The following is a 14925-nucleotide window of genomic DNA, read 5'->3' as shown; positions in this document are numbered from 1 at the left end:
ATAGCAAACTGCAAATATTATAATCCATTTAAACTTTAAATACAGTTACCTATGAAAAGATATAACACATTAGAACAATTTAAAATGGTGACGCAGTGGCACTGTAGGTAGTGCTGTCGCCTCACAGCAAGAAAGTCGCTGGTTCGAGCCTCAGCTGCATGAATTTCAGCTCCGGTTTCCCCCACAGTCCAAAGACATGCGGTACAAGTAAATTGGGTAGGCTAAATTGTCTGTAGTGTATGAGTGTGAATGAGTGTGTATGGATGTTTCCCAGTGATGGGTTGCTGCTGGAAGGGCATCCGCTGCATAAAACATGTGCAGGATAAGTTGGCGGTTCATTCTGCTGTGGCGACCCCGGATTAATAAAGGGACTAAGCTGAAAAGAAAATGAATGATTGAATGAACAATTTAAAATGCGTTATTATGTAACCCAGTGTTTCCTCTAGGATTTTTTCCAGCTGTGGTGGCAGACTCTTGGGCCTTTTACACAAGCTGCATCCCATATGGCACGTTATACACTATGCACTTATGCATTATGTACTTATGTACTTACACACTCACCAGCATAGTATTTGTATGTAGTGTTGCCCCAAATCGAACACTAATGTTTTTTTACTAAGTGGAAGTTCAAACCGTTTCCCCAGTGACGTTTGATGGTTGCCATATTAGTGAAATAAATGACCAAGCTACCACATAATACTTGACATGAGTAAAACCGCATTCACCATCAGGAGGCGCTATAAATCACTCTCGTAGGAGAATTTTGCTGTCACAATCCAAAATAAAGTTATCCAACACATGCGCCCGATAGCTTTGCCCCTTCCACTACGAGCAGGCTGCGGCTGCTGAGTGCGTGAAGTGTCCATCATTCCACACTTCATTTTACAGGTTGAATGAGTGCATCATCCGGATAATTAAAGTGCACTTATTATTTGTAGAGTTTTCAGTGTGAACGCCCTACTTACACTATTTATACTGCAAAATGGTGTAGAATAGTGCATTAGTGTGTGATTTGGGATGCAGCTATAGTTCTACCAACTACCTGTGGCGTTATTTTATTGACAAATGTCCTGAGCACAGTATTACAAGTTGAGATCGCATTCATGTAATACGAGCATGCAAAAAAAATTTCCTCTGTTCATGCACAAAACTTCTTGTGCGCCCACAAATATACGCTGCTCGAGTGCAGATTTTCTTGTGCGCTCTCAAATAAACGCTGCTGAAGTGTGATATAGAGCATTTATGTAACAAGTATGTCTCCAACATTTATTAGATTTGCCAGTAATATTTATTAATGTCTCCAATAGACCTACAAAGCGGCATTAATGCATCCTGAAGTGAAGTGAAATGGTTATAAACTCTAGTTAGATAAAGTCATGGTATGCAGAGCCATAGACCTTTATTTATAAATAAAATATAATTATGGAAACTGTGTTCGTCATAACTGAAAGCTACATCGTGTTTGCTGGCCTCACGCATCACGCACCTGTCAGTCAGTCAGTCAGCACGTCACCTTGAAGGGTTAAACAAATAACACACAGCAGTACCACGATTACAGAAAAGTTTGCGCTGTTATCAGGGGCATCGCTAGACCCAATTCACTGGGGCACGTGCCCCAGTAAAAATCTCCAGTGCCCCAGTAAATGCATTGAGATATGATTTACTTCATATGCAAGTGTATTTATTAAGAGTGGTAATTCCGAAATAAAGACGTTATTCTCTAAGTGCAACCGAACCAACGCCGGTGAAAGCAATGTGTTTAATCAAAAAGCAAACTGACACATCTCTGCCTGTGCGCAAAGAACAGGCGCGCCTCTTGCACGCGCTGCTCTGAGAGTCCCGGTAGTAAACATGCGCGCCAAAAAAGACGGCTACCTGCTTGTTACGCGCTGCTCATGCGTTGTAAAACCAGCATAACAGCTTTTTTTGTGTTGCAACTGGACAAAACTAAAGTTTAAACAATATGATGGTGATCTTACTAAGCATGCCTCCTGATAGATTTTTTTGTATGAAGCAAAAAGGAGGGATGACGAGTCAGGGAGGTAAGACTTAACAAACCTAATTATCTGCCATGTGTCAAGTCTACAACAGATAATCCTATAACATATCTTTTTTTTTTTTTTTTTTTTTTTTTTGTATTTATTTGAATTGTCAATAGAATTTCATTAAAATGAAATTAATATTTATGCAAAAGTAATTTCTTAAATGATCTTAGCATCACTCCAGTTGTCTTAACATTGTTTTCCAGTTACATTTAAGATTATTTAGAAGAATAATAATATGTATATAAGAATAATAATATGTATATAAAAATAATGTATAATAATAAGAATACTTTTATTTATAATTTATAATTATTTTAAAGATTATGACTTGAGAATATGATTTTACCTCAGCGCTGCACTTTTCTCCTTCGCCCTCGCGCTGAGTTCAGGTGACGGAGTATTGTGAAGTAGTTAAACTATTCTCAGTTTAATGTACAGTGTCAAACTGGCACAGGAATATCAGTATATTAATATAGGCTTTGCTAAAAGGCTGGTCAAATGTCTTTTTTTTTTTGCAGAAGGTAACAGACGCGCATGCTGCGACCGGTGATGAGTCAACAATCGCATATATTTTGACTTATTTAAAGTAGGCTTTAGCATATAGTAATTTTGTGTAAAGACATTTATAAAAATATGTAGCTAATATATCACAGGGGTTTGTGTAGCAGCAATTATGGGAGCATTAATTAAATCCTTTTTTCCTCGTGGAGCGAAACAAACACTGCACAGTGTAGCGGATGGAGACGCACAAAATATATATTAATTATATATATTTTCGTCGGAAGAAAAATATTCTTTGAACGAATTTTGTTTTGTACAATTTGTACCTTAGTTTTTGTCGGTCAGTTATTTACAAAATAAACCAGAATAACTAATAAACTGAGGTGAAGCGATGTGCCTCAGGGTCCGCTATGCCGCGGCCAAAACACAAACTGGTCTGTTAAATACAATCGTAATATAAATAAAATAAAAGTGAAATATTCAGTTTTGAATATTGAATCTTTGTTAACTGTATGATCAAAAATAAAAGAGCAGCCTATATTATCAATCTTTACGACAAACATCCATTGATCAGTCAGTTTCGCTTTAGTTTAATCAAAGCGTTTGAACTTTTTGATATTTTAGGCAAAGTGGTCTGCATAACCAATGATTGAACTCATCCACCTGCGACCCACCCATAATTAAACATCATATAGGCGAGCTGGCTTTGTGATTACCTGAACCGTGTATTAACGGCTGCACCAGCATAACCCGAGATCTGCGTATTAATAGCAGCACCAGCAGATATAAGAGAGTTTGTTTCATAACAGAGTTTTATGCTTTATAAATATCCAATATTAAGAAAGTGACTCCATAAGGTACATAACCTGCACACACTTGATTATTACTTATGTGTAAAGTCATGGACGCATCTCACAGCGCAAAGCATAACTTATCCTTTAAATGTCCATGCTTAATATGTCATTGATGAGGTCTATCTATTGAAAGGGTTACAATTTAGGCTATATATGCGCTACATAGCATATCAAAATATATGCGATTGTTGACTCATCACCATGGTCGCAGCTTGTGCGTCTTTTAGCTTCTGTAAAAAAAGACATTTGACCAGCCTTTTAGCAAAGCCTATATTAATATACTGATATTCCTGTGCGATTTTATATATATATATACGTGCCCCAGTAGAGCTTTATGTCTAGCAACGCCCCTGGCTGTTATAATGCACTTACCTTTTAATATGTCTTGGTGTGATTATAACCCACTATTTAAAAAAAAATGGCTAAATGTTTTGAATGAGAAGCTGTAATGTAGCCGTGGCGGAATGAATTTTGGTGTGGCGCCCCGCCATGGAAGAATGAATGTAGCGGAAACCATGTTAACTTATTATACAGATTCAAACATAAAGAACCATATGTCTCCATCATCATCACAACATGGCCATAAACACCTGTCATTAATAATGTACAGTTGAATACAGAATTATTAGCCCCCCTTTGATTTTTTTTTTTCTCTTAAATATTTCCCATATTATGTTTTACAGAGCAAGGAAATGTTCACTGTATTTCCTATAATATTTTTTTCTACTGGTGAAAGTCTTATTTGCCATCGTTATACAATAACTAGCCTAATTACCCTAACCTGTCTAGTTAAACTAATTAACCTAGTTAAGCCTTTAAATGTCACTTTAAGCTGTATAGAAGTGTCTTGAAAAATATCTAATCAAATATTATTTACTGTCATCATGGCAAAGATAAAAGAAATGAGCTATTAGAGATGAGTTATTAAAACTAATATGTTTAAAAATGTGTTGAAATAAAACTTCTCTCCATTAAACAGAAATTAGGGAACAAAATAAACAATAATTCAGGCTAATAATTCAGGGGGCTAATAATTCTGACTGTATGTGTGGCAAGGTCAAGTGGAAAAGTAGATGATTTATTGGATTAGTTTACCCTAAAATTTATTAAACTTTAAATACAGTTGCTTTTAAAAAAGATATAACAGATTTGAACATAATTTATAATGTGTTATTAGGCAACTTATTAGTCAAATTCATCATTCATCATTGTAAATTTTTAAGACAATTTCAACATAACTGGTAAATATGAAAAAAAATAAATAAATTCATTCATTTTCCTATGGCTTAGTCTCTATTTCAAAGGTTGCCACAGTGAAATGAACCGCCAACTATTTCAGCATGTGTTTTATGCAGCGGATGACCTTCTAGCCGTAGATACACTACGGCCAATTTACTTCATCCAGTTCACTTATACTGCATGTCTTTGGACTGTAAGGAAAAACTGGAGCCCCCTGAAGACACCCACGTAAACACGGGGAGAACATGCAAACTCCACACAGAAATGGCAACTCGCCCAGCCAGGACTTAAACCAGCGACCTTCTTGCTGTGAGGCGACAGTGCTAACCACTGTGCCATCGTGCCGCCTTAGTTTTTTCAGACATACGTAAATGTTAACACACTCAAAAAATAACGTTTACTGTTTGTTCAAACTGCTTATTTAAAATGAGCTGAAACAACACAGTTATTTTTGGGGTGACAACTTAATTGTTTTAAGTTCAATCCACTTCAATTTGTAAAAAAATAAAATAAAATAAAATAAATAAGCTAATTTGATTCCTTCATGTTGCCCCAGAACAAATCGATTGTGTGGAACCCAGCATTTTTTACAGTGCAGGCAGTGTTGTCAAGAAAGCCAACTGCATGATTGTGTCAAGATAAATAAATCAAAATAATGACCTTTCGATGACACAACAAGGCTAGTTTGGGTCATAAAATGTCACAGGGTGCAGACAAACTGGAAATACATAAGGAGAACCCCTGCACTGTGTGTCAAGGTCAATTAATATCCTGGAATGTGAAATAATTTGACCTTTTTGTGACTAAATGAAATGAGTCATGATAGTTATGAATCATTCATAATTAACGGGAAAACATTAGTTATAAGTACAGCTATCTGTGGAGTTATTAAACTGTAAATAAGGAGCTTAACCCTTTCGCATGTACATTTTTTAATACTCTCACTGACCACATCCCCCATGTGAGTTTTTTTAATGGGATCATTATTTAGAACGGATCACTTTAACATTTCCATGGTGACACATCAATTTTATCATGGAACACATCACAGCCCAATACATGTATTTTTTATTTCATGCCCAATGAATGTAATTTTTGTTTCATTGACAAACATCCTAATTATATGATGAAACATCTGGTGTTCCAATTTTTATATATGTTAAAGAATATGCATTTGATCTTTTAAACAGCTTAATAGTAATGTTAATGATGATGGATGTTGCCATGTTAATCTGCATTGCAGTGGAGAGATTAGAGCTGCTGGATTTACAACATGTTAAGGTCACACTTTATTTTGATGGTCCGTTTGTTGAATTTAAGATACATTACATCTAAATACATAAGTGTTACCCATGTTAATTTATCAACTTCTCTCAAACTACACAAAATTTGCTGAGAGAAGAACAGAGTAAACTGTGTTTGTCTAATCCACAAGTTTATGTTTAAAAATAGTTCTCCAAATGTTTATGTTTAAAAATAAATCTCCAAAATAATTTTTGACAAGTCCCACACACACTTTTCTCTAGCTCAGCGTGAGCCATTGTGGGAAAGCAGATTTGAATTTAACAGCTGATCATGTGACGCACTCAACGATCTAATAGCTTCTAATCAAATCCTCCAGGGACTGATTAGCCAAGACTGATCAAACCAGTGTGATCATACACATCAAAGGGTTAAAGGTGCTGTATATAAGTTTTTGACTCTTTTAAAGCATAAAAATGCCATAATATGTTTGCTGATAAAAAAAAAAAAAACATGCTAAGTGTACATTCTTGTTTATCTGAAAAACAATGCTGAAGTCAGATATTCTACTTTGAAAGTGTGCGTTACGTGCCGGAATGTCTGTTTTTGTTTTAGTCATTTAACCCACCCAATGCCGGTTTAGCCAATTATATTTCAGCACCCTGGGTTGCCTTCATGAAAAACCGTGTATTTTATTCAATCAGTCTGGAATGCTCTCAAAGTATGCATCCGTGACCGAAATGCGACCTCCGGTGGACAGTAGCATACTCCAAAATGAGACACAGATTCAGAGTTCCAAGTGAGGTGGTTATTAATTTGCAAATAATATAAATATTACAATTGTAAACATTAGGTGACCAGGTGTCCTAACAACACGCTAGTTTGCATCAGAAGAAACACAACAGAAATTTAAATACAGCCATTCTGAAGCACAGAATATGCACTCACTCATAAAATGGTAAGGTTTATAATCTAATTAACACATATCAAACCTCTTCAACGTTATTAAATGCACATGTTCAATCACTGATATTTGTTGGCTTGCATCGTCACAGTTTTAAAGTTCAATTTTAAGTGATTAATTTTATTCTCAAGATTTGAGGTAAATTTTCTGCTGCTGCTTTCAGTAGTATGGCAATAAATATCATGTAAAATGGCGTTCAAACTCACATTGTTAGCATTTAACACTGAATAAAGCACATGAGGTGACCTGAGGTAATCATTGTTAGTTTTCTGTTACGAAGCTGCAAGAAGCCATTTCTAAACTATAAATTTCAGGTGGTGGTAAGAACAAAATCTCCTTTTAATATATGTATAAAAAATATTTATATCATGACCCGTTGTTTTTACATAGAACACAATTTAAATCAGCCTTAAATTAGCCTTTAGGCTTGATAGTCAGACTTGCTCGTGTTGGTCCTCAAGCTGGCAACCTGCGCTAGCGTTTGATTTGATCCAAGAGTGCAATACATATTTCAACCACTAGGTGTCAAACTTACATATTGCACCTTCAATGTCAGAGTAATTGAGCTGTAAATGCTCCACCCTCTACTGGCACACCTGACAATTATTCTACATATTGTAAAAGGTACACCTTTAAACTGAAACTCTTGTTGCAAACTATCTACTAGTGTTTTTCAAACCTTTTAACAACATGAACACAAATCATATATTTGCAAGAAGCAAAATAGTCTCCTTTATGTGCAATACCCCCATTTATCATCAACTTTAACATGTCTTTTGTTGTCCCAGGGCTTCAAGAGGACAACCCCTCAGACGCAGAGACAGAGTGCTGTGATGTCCGATGGGACAGCAGGGCGGACAACAGCTCCAAAGGCACTCTCAAAAGAACTCACCCGTCGTGTCAGCACGGGACATCCCTGACCTCGTCAGCAGCCTCTAGACTGTGCAACAGCAGACTCAAACTCTGCCTGCTGGTCCTCGTCCTTCTCCATACTGTTGCAACTCTCACAGCATCCCACAATCCCACTGGGTTCAACCTCACCTCCAGCTCCTCCAATGAGGAATGATGGAACAGCCACTCGCTAGCAGTGCCGATTCCAGAGACGTGACGGACGGACAGTGGGATGCTTGCTGGGAGCTCTGGCACAGAGACCGTGGACATGCAATCAAAACAAACCAAGCAAATGCTACTAAAGTTAAACAAACACTGGACGAATCCAATCAAGCAACAAGAACAAGGGACAATACTAGCCTTTGCTAAAAAGAGGCTTCTATGGGGGGCGGAGTTTTCTTGCACCATGTTTTTTACACTGTGTCTATGGTTTGGATTTCTGTTGCACTAGATGACTACAGGATCTAATTCATGTTTCTTTTCTGTTCATTTGGGTCTTTGTGCAGTAGGGAGGGATCGGCAGAGACGGATGAATTAGATGTACAGTATCCAAGTGAATAGTCAAGACAGAGCGAGCGAACGGATGAGTGCGTGTGCATGTGTGCCTGTGCTTGCATCCGTGTGTCCACTTCGATGTTCTTCTTTCTCTTTGTAATCACAAACTCTCTGAATGCTGCTCTATTCATTGCGAGGGTTTATCCATTGCCTAGACAAATACCAAGACACCCGACATATAAAGCCCAGGTTTGAGCTCAGATTCTCCCATTGAGATCCTGTAACCTTATTAAGGTAGCTTGATGTTTTTTGTTGCTGGTACGATGTCACCTCCTGCCAGGTCAGGTCAGTAGATTCGGAAGTCTGGGTACTGTCGCTCAGTCATTAAGTATCAAGTGCTTGGCTCAAAAAGGTCTCTGTGGGAATGTCTAATGGTATCCAGACTTCTGTTTGCAAAAAGACATCCACAAATTGGTTTTACCGCCATTAGTGTTATCTATTATATTAAGATATTATATTCTCTACCCTATATCCTCTAATTGCATGTTAGAACCAGAGTTTAGACTATGCTGCTAACATTTTTAAGAAATTAACCCAAACGATCTGAAAACAAGTTGTTGAAAGAGGACCGTACAAATTGCTATTGGGCTGCATGAACGCGGCCAATCGGAGCTCACCAGACAAAATTGACCCCAATCACCCAGAGAGGATCCATCATTCCGTATAACAGTAAAGGGCTTTCCACATCTTCTACACACGTTCAAACACTCCTGCATGTAGAGATTCACGTGGCATGAATAACTCAGTGAAAATGACGTTAATTTGTTACAAACCTTAAGATAGTCATGTCAACGGGAAGTCTGAGAGCTCAATCACGCGTCTCCAGATAGAAGAACAAAGGCCCGTCTCAGGTGGCTGGGCTGAGGAATTAGGTTCTTTGTGAGGAAGAGAGGCACAGTTAAGGGCTGATTTATTATTTATTTTAGGTTTTTGGTTTTGTTTTGTTTTTTCTACAGGTATGCTCTAATGAGGATGTGTCACTGTGACACAAACAAAACGAAGCCTTGAGTTTAACTACTTTCTCTAGACAGCCTCAATGTGAACCTGTTTAATTAACAGGCCTCACACCTGTGTTTCCATCTCATAGGACATGGCTAATAAATAGTCAGTGTTAGACATTCGTGTACATGCATATTTCATAGATCAGAGCTAGCTTTATTTATTCAAATGAAAAATGAAAAACAAAGTGTTTTGTAGCCATATTTTCATTGTGTGAAGCAGGCCAACATAATAATGCATGTCATAGTTATAAAGTGGAGTGCGCACATTTCATGACCTGATCTGTAGATCGTCTGCATTAGGATGGGGGGAAATTTCATGGATAAAATAGTCATGAAATTTAGCACATTTCTTCGCAAATTTGTCATCTGATTGAGATTTGTTAAGCTTTGAACACTTAAATGTGCAATGTTAACCAATATTAAGCTGCTTAATTTGGAAGTGATCTCTATATAAGCAGTGCTTCGTGCATCGCTAAACTATTAATAACGAACCTTCTTTTTTGTCTGCAGATTGCCGCTAATGTAATTGCACTTTCAGGCTAATATGTATCTCTATCCCATGCTGAACAATTAAACTCCAAATATTGACTCTGTGGCAGATTTAAACACCTTAATTTTATCAAAAGAAATTGATCCATTTGCCCTTTTGCTGTTTAAGCTGCCATTAGCGATGACCTTTCAAGCTGTCAAAAGCACAAAGTGATTTTTGTTGTTTGCCACAGACTGATAATGCAGTTTGGTTTAGCTGATTAAAAAAAAGCATTTAACCTGAACCGGCAAATACTCTGAAGCTCAGATATTTTTTACATTTTTAACTAAATGTACTCTGAGCACTAATTCGGAGTTTAGGGTTTTTGAATTTGGGAATATTAAGATTCATTTATGTATATTAAGCCTTTAAATATACTGCTTTTAGCCCTATCTTGTCATCTCTCCTATCTTAGAAAAAAAGACATTAGTCATTTGTTTCCATCAATCTATTTCCACGTTACAAATGCCATATTCAATTGTATGCCATGCCTGGGACATCGTTCATTTAAAATAGCATAACCGAGAGACCATATAATGGTGTTCGAATGTGTACAAAGGCCGTGACACACCAAGGCGACATAAAAGAACTAGAACCAACAAAATACATTTGAGCTTTACATAATACATGCATTCTGCATTTGCATGGAATAAATAAATTGCCTATAATACCAATGATCAATAGTCTATGTTCCTTACTCAAAAAGCCAAACCCAATCTAAGACTGCAGATATACAAATCGCAAAATACAGCAGTGCTTGCCTACTATTTCTTTATTCCAGGCTAATGTCGTTTTGAATATAATTAATAAGTAAGATGATGTAACATTAGGATAGCCTTCTGTCTGTGCCATCTTGAATTATTCGCTAGCTTTCATTGCTTCATTGCTGAGCAGCCAATCAGAGCAATCACTGACTGACACAGTTGCTCTCATCACACATAGCAAAATTTCTCAGACTCAGTTCTGGCCCACAAAATCAGCTTTTGCTTGGCCCAGATGCCGCTGTGAATTATGGTACATGACAGAACCAAGTCTGGCTACCAGACAAGGGCTAAACATGGACCATACTTGGGCCAAGTCTCAGCCAAGTTAATTCTCAAAGTGACCTGATTGGTAGATTACTTAATCAAAACTAATTAAAATGTATTTTAAACATGGGTCAAGATTTTATAAACTTATGTGGTCCACATATCAGTTTTTTAACATCCAGGCCAAATACTACATTTGACTTGTGGCCCATGTCCTGTGTGCCGCTTGCTAACTGGGATTGATGGCCCCAACACAAATGCATCATCATCGTCGTCCAAGCGGAGATAACTTAGAAATCAGTAGCCTGACATTGGTGTCATAGATCTCAGAGAACAAGTGGTGACCAAAGCAGATTATGTTGTATTCTGTTGTATATTACACAACAAAAGTAATAAACTTTATTCTCTATAGCAATGTTTCCCAACCCTGTTCCTGGAGGCACACCATTAGTACGTATTTTGGATGTCTCCCTTTTCTGACCCATTAACTTCAGGTGTCGGAGTCTCTTCTGATGTTATGATAAGTTGATTCAGGTGTGGTTGATTTGGAAGAGGTTGAAAATGTGTATTGTTGGTGTGCCTTCAGAAACAGGGTTGGGAAACACTGCTCTATAGCACCTTTAATGGTACGTCGCAAAGTGCTTTATCAGAACAAGAACAAACAATACAATAATAGTATAATGACAACTGAAGAAAAATGAATAAATAAAAATATACATATCTGACCTGCTACTGGCATAACTACCTGCATATGTAAGGAATTAACTGTGCATTTTAGCAGGTTTCAATAGGCTGTAGTCATCATTCAACACAGAACACAACACAAAAACAGACACTTACCGACAGCCCAGCATTGGAGGATGGCCAACCGTTGGCTTGAACCCAATCCCAAATGGCACTCTAAACCCTTGTGGTCTGAGTCTGCACTTTCATATAATGTATTGCTGCTTTGGCTGTTGGGTAGAAGTGTGCAAAGGGGATGATCATGAGCAGCAAAAAATTATAAACAGGACAAAGTAAAACTTGTGGTCAGTGGATTAAATTATTAACTAGATGATTAATCGATAAATCAAATTATCTTCTGCCCAAGTTATTCAAACCGGCCTAAATATCAATCAAATATGACAAATAAATCAATAGTTAAGTCCCTAATAATGAACAATGTTCAAAGGTAAATGTAATATTTACTCTAGCCTTATAATTTAAAATTAAAACAACTTAAAATTAAAATAAATAGCTTCTTTTCCATCCTTTTAGAATATCATCATATAAGCACTGAATTGAATTTTTTCACGTCATGTTTACATTCCAAGCTTTAATTGAGATTTTAGAATTAAGTTTTGAATGTCTGTCATCATGTTTTAAAAATGTATTCAAAAGCATTGAAAAAAGTAGCAGATGCTGAAATGCATTGGTTTATTTTCATTGTTATGACCATTCAAGGTAGGTTTTAAATAAAAAAACAATATAAAATTAAACAAATACATTTAGAAATGTCAGGGTAATGTAGTTACATGGGTTTTAATTTTAACAAAGTTATTCAATTACAAAATTTAAAACGGGTCAATTAAATTTTGATAATTTTTATTTTGATGATTTGCTCATCCCCTATTGAGGGTTAGAATTAAAGGTGGGGTTTTTTTATCGACATGCCTTTACAAATTATACGTTTTCATATGAATTAGCCACTGTTTTTTTTACTAAATGTAAAATTGTTACTTTTCCTCATGAGATTGGACTGGTTAAAACATATAAATCAATATTTCTGCATGTGAGATGCTTCCACCTGAGCTCTACTGCATGCTCTCCACTAGTTAACCTTTTATTAGCATTGCTTGACATTGGAAACAAATGAGACTATGTTGCTTTGTCAATAGTACTCTGAGTTAGTCTGCAAGACCATCATTTCACCTAAAATGCACTGCTTGGGTTCAGGCTTTGGTGTGTCATGGTCCTGATGGTGTGTCCAAATGTATTGCATTGAGGATGTGCTAATTCATAAACAGATACAAAACCCTCCTGTTGAACGCATTAGTTGGTTAATAACTCTGCATTTTTTGACGTTCTTTCTGTTCATCTCCAAGCAAAACAAATTCATTCTCCACCTAAACCTGACAGTGTAGGATTGATTAGAGAGGTGGGCTAATGACAACAGATTAGCACTATTAGCTCAATTGCTACCTTTAAACATTTGTTAGCAAGAAAAGTACGCACACAATAACATGATCATAGATATAACATATATACATGTGTTTGTTCGCTCAAAAAAACAGCTGTATATATACTTAATGACACTCTACAAATGAGGAAGGATTCAAGTTGTCAATTTAATCATACGGTTTGCCTCGTAATAATCGGTCTAATGCTACAGTGGTTGAATCAGTCACCTTGTCAGACGCAAACTCCATTCACCACATCTTAAATGCAGATCTGTCATGTTTGTAACACGTTCCTCTGTGTTTGTTGGTATTCAACTGCCATACAGTATGTCTCAGCGACCAACCCGACTGAATGTAACAGATGCCTGCTAATATCACTAAACACCACCAAACCTACTAGGAGATGTATTTTATGCTTGCACATGTTTTATGGTCATTTTTTTCCTCTCCCGAGTACTGATCCAGTTGTGTAAGTAGTATTTCCACACTGCGTAATCACTTAGCAAGCAGAAATACTTTTTTTTCCTCTTTCTGAATCCTGTGGACCTATGCAGCCCTCAACCTCAGTTGTTTTTTTCTGTTGTAAATACGTTACGAGAATGCTAAACAATGTCTGTCTCCGTTTGATTTGGAGGTTTCCTTGTGTTCTGAGTTGGTGTCCTTTTTTTAAAAAATCCTCTTTTGTAAGTGTCAGAGATCATTGGTTGGTTTGTGCTGAGATCGATACTGAGAGACGGAGTGGTTTTCATCTCAAGAACTGTCCTCTTGGTCACAACCTCAGCACCTGCAGGCTGTGATGCTGTGTGATGGTATACGTGCAAAGCAATGACTTTAAGAAAAAAAAGATAAAGGTTTTAAGGCATATAGAGATAACATTATGACTATGACTACTGAAAAAAAATATTATATACTACCGGTATATTGTAATATTATAGATGATTTAGTTGAGTAACCTATTTAATTTTTTTACAAGCAACTTTGATGAAATAATTTATAAAACAATCTCACAAGTTATGATCTTTTCGAAGGTATGATTATACTGCTAAAATGATTAAAGTTGTGTTCTGATGAAATAACAAATATTGTCTGGTTTATTGTGTGTGGGGGTGGTTTTTGCTTCTTTTGAATATTTTGGTATTTCAGGGGGATTTCAGATTTCTGAGGCCATCAGCTTTAATTTAAAACATTTTACCATGAAGTTATGTTATATATTTATGACCCTGGACCACAAACCCAATTTTATATTGCACTGGTCCATGTTAAGTGCTTCCCCTATCTAGGGTCAGGTAAACGCGCAACAAAATAACATAACGGGGAAAAATAAAAGAAACAAACTTAGCCAAATTAAAATTAATAAGAGGTCAATTTGATAATAGAAAATAATATAACTAAATAATAAAAAAGAAAAAAAAAACTAAAGGGCAAGGCAGCCAACAATAATCACTCTTCTCCTGTCCCAGAACCCCAACAATAACTCACACCAAATACAATATTAAAAAAAAGAAGTACATTTATTTACAAATTAACAAATAATAAATGACCAAGGGTAATGGTAGGTTTCAGAAATACTCAGGATAGGATAATGCCAAAACAACAAACAAAATATCTAATTGATTGAAGCAGCAACTTTCTAAACTCTTAAAATAAAATAAAAATAAAAAACAAAAAAAAAAACAAAGATCTTACCTTATCTTATCTTACCTCTACCAGAAACAGGAGAAAAACAAAAAGTGACATCCACCTCCGTACTACTCCAAAACCAAATATATAAAGAAGAAATAACAAAGGGAACTTAAAGTCAAATTTTCACTATATTGTTCACTAACAATAGGATTTTTAACGTTACAACAAGTATCCCACTATTATTTAGCACTAAAACTAGTCTGGGGCAGGAGAACTAAGTGAGAGCCGCCTTAA

At 36.4% G+C, this 14925-nt stretch overlaps 1 protein-coding gene across 1 annotated transcript in view; it reads left to right on the top strand.

Annotated features, from left to right (window-relative positions):
* Nucleotides 1–10419, top strand: part of LOC130235342 (NALCN channel auxiliary factor 1) — a 244846-nt gene extending 234427 nt beyond the window's left edge. Inside the window, exon 3 of the mRNA XM_056465907.1 lies at nt 7634–10419. Within this exon, the coding sequence (XP_056321882.1) occupies nt 7634–7911 (278 nt within the window). The 3' untranslated portion in view covers nt 7912–10419. The remainder of the gene's footprint in view (nt 1–7633) is intronic.
* Nucleotides 10420–14925: the final 4506 nt, after the last annotated feature.

This window comes from Danio aesculapii, chromosome 9 (assembly GCF_903798145.1).
Source record: "Danio aesculapii chromosome 9, fDanAes4.1, whole genome shotgun sequence".
NCBI lineage: Eukaryota > Metazoa > Chordata > Actinopteri > Cypriniformes > Danionidae > Danio > Danio aesculapii.
This window is presented reverse-complemented; position numbering and strand designations above follow the sequence as displayed.